The 16,810-nt window shown below is 51.3% G+C and overlaps 1 protein-coding gene across 4 annotated transcripts; it reads right to left on the reverse strand.

Annotated features, from left to right (window-relative positions):
- Positions 1-252: 252 nt before the first annotated feature.
- LOC135577425 (uncharacterized) lies at positions 253-11,111 on the reverse strand. 4 transcript variants are annotated; one of them, XM_065047151.1, is made up of 11 exons: positions 10,389-11,111; positions 8,244-8,486; positions 4,950-5,240; positions 4,498-4,595; positions 2,973-3,165; positions 2,640-2,751; positions 2,256-2,502; positions 1,941-1,980; positions 1,552-1,657; positions 1,412-1,458; positions 253-821 (listed from the first exon to the last, which is right to left on the reverse strand). In XM_065047151.1, the coding sequence occupies exons 1-10, from the start codon at positions 10,498-10,500 to the stop codon at positions 1,416-1,418; spliced, it is 1,485 nt and encodes a 494-aa protein (XP_064903223.1). In that variant the 5' UTR covers positions 10,501-11,111; the 3' UTR covers positions 253-821; positions 1,412-1,415. The 4 variants fall into 4 exon arrangements, 2 of the variants coding, with proteins under 2 accessions (XP_064903223.1, XP_064903222.1); XM_065047150.1 differs by having other exon boundaries at positions 253-482; positions 10,389-10,612; XR_010469200.1 differs by lacking the exon at positions 1,941-1,980 and having other exon boundaries at positions 253-482; positions 1,552-1,651; positions 10,389-10,612.
- Between the last annotated feature and the right edge of the window lie 5,699 nt (positions 11,112-16,810).

The raw sequence follows: 16,810 nt of genomic DNA on the forward strand, positions 1-16,810 counted from the left end.
TGAGCATAGAACACACTCCTGCCCAAGATGTGAGTTGAGGAACATCAGCCTCCACTGATTTCCACCACACACCTCATCCAACTGCACATGAGAGCTGCCCAGCATGGCACTGAGGGTTGGTAGGGCTGTTCGGCAGCACTCAGGAACACGGGGTCACAGCAGCCCTGCTCACAGCCACCTCTCAACAGGGTGCAGTTAACTCCATGCAGGGAGATATGACCCCAGAGTGGCAATAAGGAGACAAGACAGGAGTGGTGGGGCAGGCAGATCCCTCCAAAACACAAGTCTTTATTGGTTGTCTACACAGAGAGGGCAGAATCATAAAGGCAGCCAAGTCAAGCCAAGCTCCAGCAGAGCCCTGGGTCTGGCTCGGTATCAGCAGAGAGGGGTTGGGAATCCAGGACATGACAGAATCACGGGCATGCCTCAGCCTGAGTCCTGCTGAGTCATGGACTGGGAAACCTGATGTACAGTTCCTGCTTCTAAGAAAGAAAAAATAAAAGCAAAGTCTAAAAAGCAGGCACTACAAAAAGTTGTGGTCAAAGGCCTTGCAACAGAGATAAGTGAAAGCTAGGAGGTAAAGGGGGTGAGCAAAGAAAAAGCTCACAACCCTCCTTGGCCTCCTGATTTCCTCTTGCTCTTTTGAATTGGATAAGACCCCTAGCACTGGTCACAGTCACAGGAGAGCCAGGGGCCCCGGCAGACATGAGCATGAAGCTGGGGTCATTCTCCCCATCTTCTCCACCCCTCACCACTCCGAATGCCTCCTGTGCTTCTGGTCAGGGGATAGAGTGACTGATCTCCAGCCTGGCCACCTTTACCTGTGGAGACCAACACCACCCAGGGCAGAGGCTGCTGCATGCCTCGGCTGTGTGGGGAGCTCATGACACCACAGCTGCCTGCACACACAAGTGTCTGAGACAGGACAGAGCACAGGGCAGTGCTTGACACAGCCTGACCTATTCATCCCAGCTGTGCGCAAACACAGGTCCCTGGAAGTGCCCATCAGGGTCTAGGCGAGAGCAACAGTCCCTGAGCCTGACCCTCCTGAGACCCCTCCTGGCAGATCTCTCCTCTGGAAGGGGTGACATGACCATTGGTACCTCCATGGTCTGAGCCATAAGCCACCCTTTGGGATGGATGTTTTTGCTCACCCCTGCCCCTGCTCCAGGCTGGGAGCACTGTCTGGAGCCACATTCTGCTGCTGCATGGGGCTTAGTGGTGAGAGCCATCCCTAATGTCCCTGGCAACACAGGGCTGGGGTAAATGGAGAGGTGTGTCAGTGAATAGGTTGAGATGATGTTTCTCCTGAGGGTCAGGCTCTCCTTTGAGATCTCCTCTCTCCTCCCAGTTGATACCCAGCCATACAGCCCTTCCTGTGATGATTGTCTAGGGAATTGCATTTTCCTACCTTTTTAATGATCCTCCTTAGCTTTGCTGGGCAAAGACTTCCTTTTCCTGGAAAGTCACAGAATCACAGTAAAAGGGGAGACCTGAGCAAGAGACTGGAGTTGCCCAGGGCCATGCTGAACCTGCCCCCTTCCTACTCACCTGGAAAGCACGAACCACAGGATCCCTGCAGAAATGAGGAGGAGTATCAACAGCACAACCACCCCAACCACAGTCCCATGCCACGGCCCTGGATGCTGCCCTGCAACTAACACACAACCAGGGGTGGGTGCCAGAGCCTGGGCCACATTCTGGCAATGGCCCAAACAATGGCAAAGGGTATGTGAAAGTATGTAGATGTTTGTCTTGGCTTAGGTTTCTTCTGAGATGGAGGGTCACCCCATGTATAGAAAACAAAGGTTTCCTCTGCCACTCATAAGACCCCACAGCTCCTGCTCTCAGCCAGCTCCTCTCCATGGGAAGCAGCCAGGCTGGGAAAAGGGAGCACGCAGGAGAGACCCTCAGGCACAGGGAGCTAGGAGCTCACTTACCAAGAGAGAAGCTGTAGCAGATGCAGGAGAACTTCTCTGCCTGTTGGAGGAGAGGGAGGGAGAGCTCAGGCCACTCCTGCCCCACAGCCTGCCCTGGGGGCAAGGGCCTCCCACCCATGGCCACCAAATGCCTCAGCTGTGACCGAGGACCCTGGGTACACTGTTCTGCCAAGGTGCCTGGGCTCTCAGCACAGGAACCCGGAGCAGAGCCTCTGCAGGACTGCCACTTGCCATCGTCAGACAGCCCAGACCCTGCTGAGGGGCCTGGCCCCAGCTGGCAGCATCCTCAGAGCCCCTGGGATGGGTAGATGGTACCTGTTGTGAGCGGCGGACTAGACGGAGAAGGACCATGTAGTCCCAACCCGGGTGAAGGGCAGCGTTGTGGTAACCCTGCCCGTGGGTCCCATTGCCCAACACAAATTCTGTGGGGGCCGTGAGGTTGAGCACAGCAGCCACGTAAGCACCAGGCTGCTGGCTGGCATTGAAGGGCTGCGGCTCCCATGAACAGGCACCTTCCACTGACGTGACATTGTCCATCACAGCCACGATGAGCTGGTGCTCCCTGCAAGGCAGCATGGTGAGAGGGCTGGGAGAGACAGGGACGGGGAGAGAGGGATGGGGGTGGCTGTGGGCAAGTGCTGCTGGTGGGGAAACCCATGTTGGGGTTGCGAAGAGCAGAGCTGCTGGGGCTGCACTCACCTCACTGCTTCAGAGGGACGGGCGATGGGGTGGAGAGGAAGCACTGCTGTCCCTTGGGATGGGGAGATGTCACGGATGCTGTGGCAGCTGATGTCGAGAGGGTGTGGGGTGTCTGGAGGGAAAGACCTGGGGATTGAGCATCAGCAAGCAACACAGCAGGGGCCATGCAGGGAGCAGGGAAACCCTGGGTGGTGCGGGCTGCGGAGCTCAGCTCCTCGGTGCCCAGGCTCCTCCAGGCCACCCAGGAGGCCACAGGGCTGGGGACACAGAGCTGACTCAGCCAGGACACCTGTCATAGCCACACTGGACAGACCAGAACACAGCGAGCCTTACCTGAGCTGTTGGCCTGAAGCTCCCACAGTGATGCAGCCCCGGCTCCAGCAGCTGTGAGTCCCTGTATCATCACCACATATCTGCTGCCAGGGCTGTGCTCAGGCAGGCGGTACTCAGTGACAGGGCTATTCAGCCACAGCCGCTCCATCTCCAGGAGGCTGCCGTCCTGCGTGCTCCTTGTTGTGATGTTCAGCTGGGAACAGGAGACAGAGCTGGAGGGCAGCAGCTCCCACCTGGCCTCTGGGAACCTGCCCACAGCACACCCAGAGAGAGCCAAGCACCCCTGCAAGCCTCCCCTTCTCTGCACCTGCCCCAGCTGTGGAAGGCTCCCAGCGGGGAACCAGCAGGAGCCTTGACCCCGTGCAGACAAGAGGAGGAATTTGAAGCCAACACCCAAGATGTCAGAGTGACTGCCTCTGTAAGCAAAGGACAAAGACTCTGTGAAGAGCTGAGGGCAAGGGGGATGCTGTCCCTTTGGATAGCTGTATATATTTCTAATGAGCCTGATGCCAGGTGACTGGTATGATACTGCCGCACTGCAGGTGCTGTGGTGACACCCCCCACAAGAAGAGCCCTGAACTTCTCTTTCCTTTTGTGGAAGGTTGATCTCCAGAGGCTTTGTCTACATGTAAAGGGAAAGACAGAATTCCCACAAGGGATACAGATGGAGGCTCCCTATTTCCAATGCATCATCTCTATTTCTCCTGAGATCCTGGGCCTTCCTTGCAGCTGTCATAGTCTTTATGGAAATCAAATCTTGGCAACATGTAAAAAATTAGTTTACCGAAACCAGAAAAAGGACTCTTTTCACAAATAGAGGTGTCTGGAGCAGAGAAGCAGGTGGAACACACCTACAAGAAATGTCATGAGGGCCTCTGTTGGCTGTTTTCTCCAGGAAAGATTTAAGAGAGGCCGGATGAAGCAGCATGTCTGGGTTCCTGTCACCCCACAGAGAGGCCTTTCCTCAGAGAGATCACAGGACACACTGGTAAGAGTGTCACTCCACCTCAGTGCTGGAAAGCAGGGCCGCACTGTGGGAAAAGCCACAAAGCCACAGACAGAAGAGGTGCATTAAGGCACACACTGAGGAAACTTCAAGGAAATGCTGCAGCTCTCCAAGAAGAAGAGGAGTTTTCAGAGGACAACTCAAACCACAGGCTTCTGAGTGGCAGAAACCGGAAACATAAAAACAAGAGGCACAGGAAACCCTGGGAGGTCACCCCAGCAGACACGTCACCAAGTGCTGCACACTGAGCCGCAAAGCCTGCCCAGCCCTGGGAAGGAAGACCAGATAGGAGGAGGCGCCCACCACCTCTCTGTGCAAATACACAGCACTGAAAATGTTGAGGATGAGACAGAAAATGCTCATGCTCACCACAGCGAGATACTCAGCTGGACTGGGTGGGAACTGCAGCTCATCGTGGCTTTCCCTTCCCCATGCTTCTCGCTTACCTGCACAGAGCTCAGGCAGGGAGGTGCCTGGCAAGGTGAGGGGAACCGCAGGGAATCCTTATTCCCCTGGTACCTGGTATCCAATGATCTCCCCTTTGCAGGAGGGCAGCGGCTTCCATCTGAGGAACCCTGTGCTGGGATCCAGCCACAGCTTCTCCAGTTTGTCTGGCACTGGAAGCACAAAAGGACAGGGTTACACCCAGGGCCAGTGCAGAGGGGCTCAGGCAGCTCCGGGCACAGGAGACACACTGCAAATGGCCCCTCAAGTAGGGTTTTTCCCCAACAAAGGCTGTGTGAGCCACAGCAGGAGCAGCAACAGTATGGTGAAAAGGGGGAGGTTGAGGAGGGAATGTGCTCTGCTCCAGGGCCCCAAAGCCCCAAAGGCTCCAAGCAGCCTCCAGCCAAGGATCATCACTGATGGGTGCGGATGATTGGGTTGAGCTGCTGGGTGAAGGAGACATTTATCCACCTGCCCTAGCTGTGACACCAGGCAGGGCTGTCCCTCCTATACTTATGTGCACATACCTGTTTCCTCTGTCCTGACCAACCATGTGAACAGGACTGTGCTGGGTGGCAGGGAGATGGTGACACTGTAGTCAGTGAAGGGCTGCAGAGCGGGACAGGTGAATGTTCCCTCCTGGCCCTGCAGTGTCTCCTCTCCCTTCACCTCTTCAGCCTCACAGGGAGAGGACAAAGGTCCTGCCAAACGGCACCTGGCCCGCATGCGCTGGCACACGTCAGGGACACTGCAGGTCCAGTTCAGTTTGATGCTGGTGCTGGAAATCTCCAGGGTCCCAGGGACAACCTGGAGGACCTCTATGAAGGAAACATTGCAATATGGTCAGTCTTTCCTTCCCCTCCCCACCTTGCATGTGTGCTGCCATCAGACAGTCCTGCTCTTCAGCCCACCAGGAGGGTGGGAAATCAAGAGGCTGAAACTGGTCATTCCAGCTCTCTGCTAGGGGAACAGGAGGCGTTTGAACAGGAATGAATGTGAGTGAATATTTGGACTACTGTTGCTCAAAGCAATTTTCCACATTGAGTCAAAACTGTCTGTTGGTCCCAGCATCTCTACAGTACAACATACGTAGCTCCTAGAAAGACCTGTCCCTTTCCTGCTGTGCATAGATCCCAGGAGAAAGGTTCATTTTTCCTGGCAGTATAGTGAGAGGTGAAGCTCTAGGACACCATACTGGGCAGCCATCCTACACCACAACCCCAGGAAGGGGATGAGGGGAAAAATGGCCCCATGCTGCTTCCCCCAGGCCTCCCAGGAAAGGCCAGCAGGAGTAAGAGCTTGAGGGAGCTGTGAAGGGTCTCATACTATGCACAGGGCCTACACATTAACTGATCAGGGTTTGACCATGGTGCATTGTGGCATCGTCTAAGAGGTCAGGGCTATTTTGTGCCTTAGGAACCTGCCACACAAAGTCAGCAAAGAACTTGACAGGACCAGGCAGGACACCCTGAAAACTTGGGCCATGCATGGAGCTGTCCTCAGGGGGAGGTCAAAGGAGAAGCGTCCCCTTTCCCTCGCACAGACCTCCCCACACCACCCAGGCTCAGAGCTGCCAGCAGGGAGCCAGCTCTGAGTTCTCTTGCTGTGGCCCAGGTCTCAGGGCTCTCAGTGGGCTGGGAAGCAGCAGACAACTACTGTTTTCAAAACTTCAGGGACCTCTCATCAGGTTCCCAAATCAGCCCACTACTGCCTTGTTCTCTCTTGGATGTGACCTCTGTGCCCCATGTTGTCAGAAGATGGTGCAAAGCCTGTACCCACCATGACACTGAGCCTAGAGGGGACCTGCCTACAGGGAACAAGCTGTGGTATTCACAGCTGCACAGTCAGAGAGGACACAGAGAGCAGAGCCCTCTGGTCCTTAAGATCAATTGTGTTCCAGGTACCCAGCCCTCTGAACCAGAAGACAGGGATGGGGAGCAGAATGAAGCCCCAGTAATCCGAAGGGAAATGGTTATTGACCTGCTACACCACTTAGACATGCACAGGTCTATGGGGCAGGTGGGATACATCTAAGGGTGCTGAGGTAGCTGGTGGAGCTGCTCACTAAGCCACTTTCTGTTTTCTATCAGCAATCCTGGCTAAATGTGGAGGTTACAGTTGACTGGCAAACATGATGCTCATCTGCAAGAAGGGTCAGAAGGAAGATGCAGGAAATTACAGGCCTGTCAGTCTGACCTCAGTGCGGGAGAAGGTCATGGAGCAGATCATCCTGGGTGACATCACACAGCGCATACAAGACAACCAAGCGATCAGGCCCAGTCAGCATGGGTTTATGAAAGGCAGATCCTGCCTGACCAACCTGATCTCCTTCTACAATAAGGTGACCGGCTTAGTAGGTGAGGGAAAGGCTGTGGATTTTATGTACTTAGACTTCAGTAAAGCCTTTGACACCATATTCCACAGCATTCTCCTGGAGAAGCTGGCAGGTCATGGCCAGGGTGGGTGAACTCTTCAATGGATAAAGAGCTGGCCAGAGGGCCAGGCCCAAGGAGTTGTGGTGAACGGAGTCAAATCCAGTTGGTGGTCAGTCACGAGTGGTGTTCCCCAGGAATCAGTATTGGGGACAGTTCTGTTTGATCTCTTTATCAATGATCTGGATGAAGAAGGGATCGAGTGCACCCTCAATAAATTTGCAGATGACACCAAGTTGTGTGGGAGTGTTGGTCTGCTGGAGGGTAGGAGGGCTCTACAGAGGGATCTGGACCTACTGGATCATTGGGCTGAGGCCAATTTTATGAGGTTCAACAATGCCAAGTGCCGGGTCCTGCATTTGGGTCATAACAACCCCAGGCAGTGCTACAGATTCAGGGAAGAGTGGCTGGAAAGCTGCCTGGTGGAAAAGGATCTGGGAGTGTTGATTGACAGTCGATGGAATATGAGCCAGCATGTGCCCAGGTGGCTGAAAAGGCCAACAGCATCCTGGCTTGTATCAGGAATAGTGTGGCCAGCAGAACTAGGGAAGTGATCGGCTGCCTGTACTCAGCACTGGTGAGGCTGCACCTCGAATCCAGTGTTCAGTGTTGGGCCCCTCACTACAGGAAAGACATTGAGGTGCCAGAGAGAAGGGAACAGAGCTGTTGAGGACCTGGAGCACAAGTCTGATGAGGAGCGGCTGAGGGAACTGGGGCTGTTCAGCCTGGAGAAAAGCAGGCTGAGGGGAGACATTATCACTTTCTGCAACTACCTGAAAGGAGGTTGTAGCATGGAGGGTGTTGGTCTCTTCTCCCAGGTAGCAAGTGATAAGACGAGGAAATCGCCTCAAGTAGTGCCAGGGGAGATATAGATTGGATATTAGGAAAAAAATTATTCACAGAAAGGGTTGTCAGGCATTGGAACAGGCTGCCCAAGGAAGTGGTGGAGTCACCATCCCTGAAGGTGCTTAAAAGTTTCTTAAGGACATGGTTTAGTCCTAGAGTTGTGTTATGGTTGGACTCAATCATCTTGATGGTCTCTTTTGACCGAAATGATTCTGTGATCCTCCTGCCCCATCCACGATGCTGTGCAGACTACAAAACTCCATCATACATAGCTCTTCTCTCCCTTGTGTACATGATCTTGCCAGAAGCCTGCAGGGAAACCCTCATCACCCACACCTCCACCAAGGACCTCCCACCCACTGGTGAACCACCGGCTGGACTCAGGGCAGGCTCAGGCGGTGCCTCAATGTGGCCTTCAGCAGCACCTACCATACCCCCAGGCAGGCAAAAAGCCCAGAACTTCCTGTACACACCCAGTCTGCCCTTTCCTGCCCAGGAAGGGCAGAGCGGGGCAGCCAAAAGAGCTCCTGATGCCCTCCTTACCAAGGCACTCCACACTGGACCGAATGCGGATCCAGTCATCTCTGGTGTTCCTTCCAAGCCAAACATCTCTGTATACAGGTTTCCCATGACTGATGGACTGGACTTCCCTTGCACATTTGACATGGGTGAAAGTTGGCTGGAAACCCTCAGGGCAGCTCAGCATCACTTCTTCATTCTTCTTGTAGTTCTCCTGGTCTGGTGACAGCTGGAGACTTGAGCTCCACCGGGGCCTTTGGCATGTTTCTGGCAGAGGTGAAAGTGGATGTTACTTGCAGTGGGAGGTGAGAAGACAGGGCAGAGGGAGGTGGTAGGAAAGATGACCCCAGCAATCTATCAAGCCCCTGAAGGGAGAGGAAAGGTGTCATGTCCATCTGCCAGGATGTGACCTGTATGCAAGGCTCTCCTCGTGTAACCAAATTGTGAATGATCACTCATCCATAAACCTTTCCTACCTACACTTGTATCCAGGGTCACTCTGTTCCCTCCCCCACAGCAGGGAGCTTCCCAAGACAATCACCCTTGCAGCAGGAGAGTCCCTCCTGCTGTTGTCATCACTTAAAAGAATGAATTCTATCTGCAATTGCTAACCTAAAGATATGTAAATCCTTTCAGTTTTGGGTCAGTCTACTCATATAACAAAGATAAGAGTGACTTGCAGAACACCCAGTTATGAACTATGGACACTACTGACCTTGCAGTTTTAGACCTTTTGAAGTCCACACTGTTAGTTGAGTCTTTATGTAATGCAGTATATGAATGTGTAACCAATTGGCTCTTTAGGGTGTGAACATAGTGATAAGATTTTTTATATAATATCTTTTAATTTCTTGCTGGCATGCTGGCTTTATTCCAGCATCCAAACTTGTGCAACTCTGTAATAAAACAGTATCTCGTCTCTGTGTGATAGATTTGGCTCATTTGTATACACACCAGGTAAAGAACCCTGGTTTGGGGACAACACAGCCACTTGTTTCAGCATGTCACCAACCTCAGCTCAGGCTGCCCTTGAAGGGCCATGGCACCATGAACCCTGCTGGGCTGTGTGTCTCTCCAGCCATGGCTCAGCCCTCCCTGAGGCGTCAGAGACAGCCCTGTTACAATTATGAGGTCCTTGTTCTGGCTCAGTCAGTCCCTTGGCTACTGTCCTCTTGCACCATGCCACCATGCAGTGGGACATTGGGATGAGTAATGACTTCTCCATTCACATTCCCTGCTTTACCACAGACCCTGTCCCATTTTCCTACTCTCTTCTCCAGATCCCATCCTCACCACATTTGCCATCCTCTGGACTGAGCAGGCACAGCCTGTCCCAGCATTTTGCTGAATGCTGTGGGCTGAGGCTTTGTGGCAATGATTTCTACAGGCAAGGATGCTGGCACATGGGAAGGAGCACTTCCCTGTTCCAGCCTCTGCAAGGGTCTATGGGAAGCCTCAAAGTGCTTAAAATACAACCTTCCTTCTCCCAAAGGGGCAGAAATTAATCTCACAAGGTTCAGACCACCTTCCAAACAGACATTAATATATACAGACATGCCAGTGAATAAGCCACTTGTGGTCAGGCTTTGCTCCTCAGCAACCCTGATTGCAGAAGTCAAGAGATGCTCAGCTGAGCACTGCAACCAGCAGCTCTGTCCCACGGGCACGCAGCTGTGACCCACCTCACACACAGATACCCCATGCCCCAAGACACACAGGCCCCTCCAGCTGGCAAAGCCACGCAAATTCCCTTTTTGCTCTGCTCTCAGACCGTACAATGTTCCTTGAGCACGCCTGGGGACAGGATGTATACAGAAAGTGGTAGCTCTGCCCCTGAAGACACTGATTCATGATGCATAAATTTATGAAACTTGATTCACAAGACCTGCAGCCTCCAGTGAACCACTGGCAAACTGGCTTGGTGCAGGGCATGGCCCATCCCCGACCACCCGACCCAATTCAGTCCTTCCACAGCACACCTGGTGCACCCACTCCACACCGTATCTCCTGTTCCTGGTGTCTCCCAGAGACTGCAGGCACCCCAGCTGGCACAGCCCTCAGGCGTCTGCCGGGGTTTTAGCCCAGGCCTGCAGGCAGTAAAGACAGGTATCAAACTTGCAGGAGGAGGAGCCCATAATCTCTCCAGGGAAGAAGAGGAACACTTCTTACCTGTTTCCTGGGGTAATCCTTGAACCTTGGGATCAGGTGCTTCCTGGCCCTGTGCTGCCAGCAGAGATACAAGCACTGGGAGAAACCTCAGAGACAACAACTGCAGGGCCATGCCAGCATGAAATCCCCAAGCAAAATTGAAATCTCAGCCCCACTTGCTGCATCTGAGCTCAGGCATTTGTAGATGACTGCAAGACTTGCAACCACAGGAAGGAAACAGAAGCATGGGGAAATCTCTCGAGATACAGGAGGCTTCCTCTTTGGGGAGGGAACCTCCCATCAGTGCTGTTGCCTTTTGCTGCCTTTTTTCCCCAGGGGCATCCAGCCTCTGGTACTAAAGAACCCTGTCACCAAGATCCCAGAGTTTCCCCCAAAAACCCTTATAGTTGCCAGAGTGCATTCAATAAGCACTGCTCCTCTTTCTGGGGCAATATCCATGTGCTTCCCAAGACTACTGCATGGGTTTTAGAGTTCCCATGAGTCACTGCACTTCCCCTCAATGATCACAGGAGATGGAGGACCTCTGAGAAAGCATATAAAGAACAGACAAGACAGGAGATAAGGATGTGAATCCCAAGGAGTACCTCAAGGTGTGAAACAGTCCTTGGCACTTCTGAAAGACACACTCAACCCACATTCTCTCTCGTCCTTCCCTGCTCCTCCGCCCACAGCTATCCCCTCCTGCTCCCCCTCAGCCTGGCAACGCTCTGTCCCCAAGTGTGCAGAACATCCTGCTCTTCAGTGCCAGCTGACTGCCTGAGGAAATCCTCAGAGCTACTAAACCAGCCCCCTTGGTCCTCAGCAGCTTCTGCTTTTCTCTTCCTCCAGGACCTCCCACAGGCCATCAGGCATGTTTTGGATGCCAGAGAACTGGGTGGTCAGACACAGGAGCTGCAGAGGAGTAAAAGACCATGCTTGTCCACGTCACATGCTTTGCCCTTGTCACATGCACAGGACACACTCCTCTCCAAGAAAAATGGCAGGGAGTACCACCACTCACTGGTTCTCGATGCACATTCCATCCAAATGCATGTTGGAGCTGCCCAACACAGTCCTGAAGGCCTGGGGAGGCTGTCCTGCTCATGGCCTCCTTAGCAGCCCTGCTCATGGCCTCCTCTCAGCAAGGTGAACTTAGCTCAGCATCCCACAGGGGCAATGAGGGGAGCAAGAAGGAGCTCAGGGCAGGTGCAGGCAGCCCTCGCCAAACCAGTAGCCATTATTGGCAGGCAGAGTCATGAGGCTGACACCCCAGGATCTGACTCAGCCCTGTGCATTCCCCTTTCTCAATCAGCAGCAGCCACACAGCGTTCAGCTCCTTCGCCCCCTCTCTGCCCAATACCTATCAAGAACAGCTCCATCAGGTGTGCAGATCACACAAATGAATGTCCATGGGAAGGAGATACTTTAGTGACAGGGACCACTCACACCACTGTGATGGTCAGACAACTCATATGAATGACTGCCAAAACTTGTCCTTACTGGCACATGCAGTTCATCCTAGAACTGGAGAAGAGTGGTCAATTGCCCCATGTCCCAGCAGTGTGCTGCTCACCAAGGACAGCCTTCAGGCTGTCCCTCAGCATCCAGGCTGCATCAGGCACCGCATCCCTGAGTGCGGGAGAGGCAGTGGCTGCTGGAGGCTGAACCAGAGCAGCAGCAGCCAAGATCGAGCAGATCCTAAAGGCTGCAGGATGGACATTTCCCAACAGGGCCAGGGACAACTGCATCTCACAAAATGGGACACAAGCACCAAAATCCATGAAGGAGGTCACAGACTGACACTGAGGTCCAGCTAGGCCTAGTCGAGACCATGCTACCTGTAGGATGGGGAGGAGGCAAAGTAGGAACCCCAGGTGTTGTGCGGGGAGCACACGGCTTCTCAGATGTGTTTCCTCAGGGCTGCTGGGGGCTGGAAAAGCCTAGTTCAAGCCCCTCTTTCACGGGAGGATGTTCTTCATTCAGAGGGACAGGGCTTTCACACACAAAATAGGGAAGAACCATGACCAGGTGGGAGCTGTCATGGGGCAGGCAGCCCCTGCAAGCAAGAACAATTTATTGGTTGTTTGGATACAACAGAACAGCTGCAACGGCAGCACTGTTGGGCCAACTTCAACCAGAGGTCATCTACATCCACATGGAGATGTGAAAAGAAGAGCTTAGACCCAGAGAGCTGCTTCAATCTCATGGGACAGTTTCAGTCACCTTGAACTTTCACAGTATCACAGTATGTTTGGGATGGGAAGGGACCTCAAAAGATCAACTAGTCCAATCCCCCTGCTGGAGCAGGAACGCCTAAGGGAGGTCACACAGGAACATGTCCAGGCGGGTTTTCAATGTCTCCAGAGAAGGAGACTCCACAACCTCCCTGGGCAGCCTGTTCCAGTGTCTGTCACCCTTACTGAGAAGAAGTTTTTTCTCAAATTTAAGTGGAACCTCCTGTGTTCCAGCTTGATCCCATTACCCCTTGTCCTGTCATTGTTTGCCACCGAGAAAAGCCTGGCTCCATCCTCATGGCACTCACCCTTTATATATCTATAAACATTAATAAGGTCCCCCCTTAGTCTCCTCTTCTCCAAACTAAAGAGACCCAGCTCCCTCAGCCTTTCTTCGTAAGGGAGGTGCTCCACTCCCTTAATCATCCTCGTTGCCCTACGCCGGACTCTCTCCAGCAGTTCCCTGTCCTTCTGGAACTGAGGGGCCCAGAACTGGACACAATATTCCAGATGTGGTCTCACCAGGGTGGAGTAGAGGGGAAGGAGAACCTCTCTCAATCTACTAACCACCCCCCTTGTAATACACCCCAGGATGCCATTGGCCTTCCTGGCCACAAGGGCACAGTGCTGGCTCATGGTCATCCTGCTGTCCACCAGGACCCCCAGGTCCCTTTCCCCTACACTGCTCTCTAATATGTAATTTCCCAACCTATACTGGAATCTGGGGTTGTTCCTGCCCAGATGCAGGACTCTACACTTTCCCTTGTTAAATTTCATTAGGTTATTCCCCGCCCAACTCTCCAGCCTGTCCAGGTCCCTCTGGATGGCAGCACAGCCTTCTGGCGTGTCAGCCACTCCTCCCAGCTTAGTGTCATCAGCAAACTTGCTGATAGTACACTCTATTCCCTCGTCTAAATCGTTAATGAATATATTGAATAATACTGGCCCCAGTACTGACCCCTGAGGCACTCCACTAGATACTGGCCTCCAACTAGACTCCGCACCATTGACTACCACTCTCTGGCTTCTCTCCTTAAGCCAGTTTGCAACCCGGTGGTCTTTGACCTTCATACTGAAGCCATTACTGTACTTCGGGCACCACCTCGTGGAAACAGTTAGTAATTCTACTTCTACCTCTCACAAGCTTTTTATGGAGGAAATACAGAATAGCACCTTTGCTACCTTCTTCTGTGATGTCTCCTCCTTCACTGCAATAATTTGTCAGTACCTTGAACATCTTCGAGTAGTTTAAATGTTGCTATTGGAATCTTTTTGGAATATTGTTTCAGTTTTGCCTAAGGTTAGCAAGCAACTTAAGAGTACCTTAAGATCTGTCCAAAGCCTGGGTAGTTATGAGTGGCAGGGCATGTGGAATAGTATAAGCAAGTTCCTAAGACAGTGGGCACCTTCAGTGTTTTGGAGCTTCACCAAGTGCAGAATCCTGCAAAACTAGTAGAGTGTTTGGAAGAAGTGTGTTGTCACCCAGGTAAATCCAGGGAGACACAAATCACCACAATGTGCCTATTGAGCCCTGCTTAACATTCTTTGTACCCTAAAAGGGAAGAGAGGTTCTCTGGATCTGATGACAATGCAACAAGCACTGCGGCCACTCCAGTCCCCACAATGCGCACTGCAGTTACTCAAACTGCAGCAATATGCACTGTGGCTACTCAAACTCCAACAACAGACACTGCAGCTACTCAGACCATTGTGACAGGGACTGCAGATGGACCAGAGGACCGACTCATCCAGGTATCAGTCACTGCTATACCAAAGAAGAAAGTTTGGAAGCAAAAGTCATTTCGTTTAGCAGGGGATCATAAAAAAGCAGGGCCATCTTGAGAAAGGGAGGAAGAAGAGGAAGACGACAAGATGGTAACTCCCCAACCCATATCCCTGAGTGAGCTGTGAGATATGCGAAAAGATTTCAACTGTCATCCGCACAAGCACATTGTCACCTGGCTTCTCTGACATTAGGATAATAGGGCCAATAGCCTGGAACTAGATGATAAGGAAGCCAAACAGCTGGAATCCTGTGCTGCTTTAGTTGAAATTAGGTTAATTTTCCATGTAGTTACAATGTTTTCCTCTTAGAAGCTGGCACAGTCTCTTGGTTTGGATTTAGTGTGAGCATAACGTGATAACAACCAAGTTTCCCATGTTTTGCTTGAGAAGAACTAACATTTCTTTCAGTAGCTAGGCTATATTTTGGAGTTGGTGTTGTGGTCATTATCACTTAAAAGAATGAATCTTGCCAGCAATTGCTAACCTAAGGATATGTAAATCCTTTCAGTTGTAGGTCAGTCTGCTCATATAACAAAGATAAGAGTGATTTGCAAAACACCTAATTATGAACTACAGAGACTACTGACCTTGCAGCTTTAGACCTTTTGAAGGCCACACAATTAGCTGAATCTTACTTTAACACTTATCTCAAGACTGTTGGATAAAGTGTCCTTCAGCTGAACGTTGGTCACAAAACACTAAAATGATTATGTGACCAATATGCAAATGTGTATTCAATAGTGTCTTTAGGGTGTGAATGTAGTGATAAGATTTTGTATATAATGACTGCTACTTTTCTTGCTGGCATGCTATTCCAGCATCCAGACTTGTACAATTCTGTAATAAACAACGTCTTGTCTCTGCGTGGTACAATTTGGGGTTTTTTGCACACTGGGTGACAGAACCCAGCTGCAGGTGCAAGATAGCAGGAGGAAACATAATGGGAAAGCACCTAGAGTGACATCCAGGTTGATCCATGAAATATTCTCTGTTATTAGAGATATATATGCTCTCTATATAATTAAAATTGGCTTTTCCATCTCATTAGTTCAGGTTTTCCAGTTTGTTTGGTTAGTTCTGCTCCAGTTCGGTTCCACTGAAATTGGGCCTTTTGCTATTCTGGCATTTTGCAAGTTAGCTTTTGACCTGTTTGCCTTTTGCCTTTTTTGCTTTTTAGCTGGGATTGGCTGTTTGAAACCAGAGTGTGCTCCTTTCCCAAATGCACTATGATCAAACAAGCCAAGCAGTTCAAGTTTCTATGGTATGGAGGACAATGGCTAAAATACAAATATGGGGAGGCCTGGAAGATTGATTATATCACATTTCCACAAGCCTGCCAAGGCAAGTGCCATGTGCTTGTAATGGTGGAAGCAGCCACCAGATGGCTGGAAACATATGCTCTGCCCCATGCCACTGCCCAGAACACTATCCTGGGCCTTGAAAAGCAAGTCCTGTGGTGATATGGCACTCCAGAAGTAATTGAGTCAGACAACAAGACTCATCTCCAAAGAAATCTCGTAGACACCTGGGCCAAGAAACATGGCATTGAGTGGGTTTAACACATCCCCTATCATGAACCAGCCTCTGAAAAAAATGGACTGCTAAAAACTACATTGAGAGCAACAGGTGGTAGGACCTTCAAACACTGGGGTACACATTTAACATAAGACACCTGATTAGTTAATAGGAGTGGATCTACCAATCAAGCTGGCCCTGCCTAATAAAAATTTTACATACTGTAGAAGAGGATAAAGTCCCTGTAGTTCACATAAAAAAAATACGGTGGGGAATACAGCATGGGTTGTTTCTGCCTCAGGCAAAGGCAAACACATTCATGGGATTGCTTTTGCTCAAGGACCTAGACGCACTTGGTGGGTAATGCGGGAAGATAGGGAAGTCCAATGTGTACCTCAAGGTGACTTGATTCCAGGTGAGAACAGCCAATGCTTTGAATTGTATCATGTTAATTTCTACATAATACTGTATGGCATCACTACTATGGCTGCTATCGGCCACATCAGTGTTGTTATAGTAAGGATCAACCAGATTAGTGAAGAATTAAATTTTGCGACATTGAACAAAGTGTAGTGATGATGGAACAAGAACCGGCTTCAGCAATTAATGCCCAGCAAATTCCACAAGATTGACACCTTCAACCTGCAGACCATGGGCATGGACTGCACCAGATACACCAGCTACCTGCTCCAGATGCAGCAGTGACCTGAGATGCTTTGGTGCCAAGTAACTCCACACTATCTCTGCTGTCCTGAGTGAACAACATTAGAGAAGGAGCCCAAAGTCATGGGCATAAACTCAAAGGGCATTTTGTGGACATTTGTGGACATTTTACAGACATTTCATGGGGCTGGGGACCAAGGGAGTGAGATCTGTGTATTATATCAAAGGATGGGAAGGGTGGTAGTG

Source organism: Columba livia, chromosome Z (assembly GCF_036013475.1).
Source record: "Columba livia isolate bColLiv1 breed racing homer chromosome Z, bColLiv1.pat.W.v2, whole genome shotgun sequence".
Taxonomy (NCBI): Eukaryota; Metazoa; Chordata; class Aves; order Columbiformes; family Columbidae; genus Columba; species Columba livia.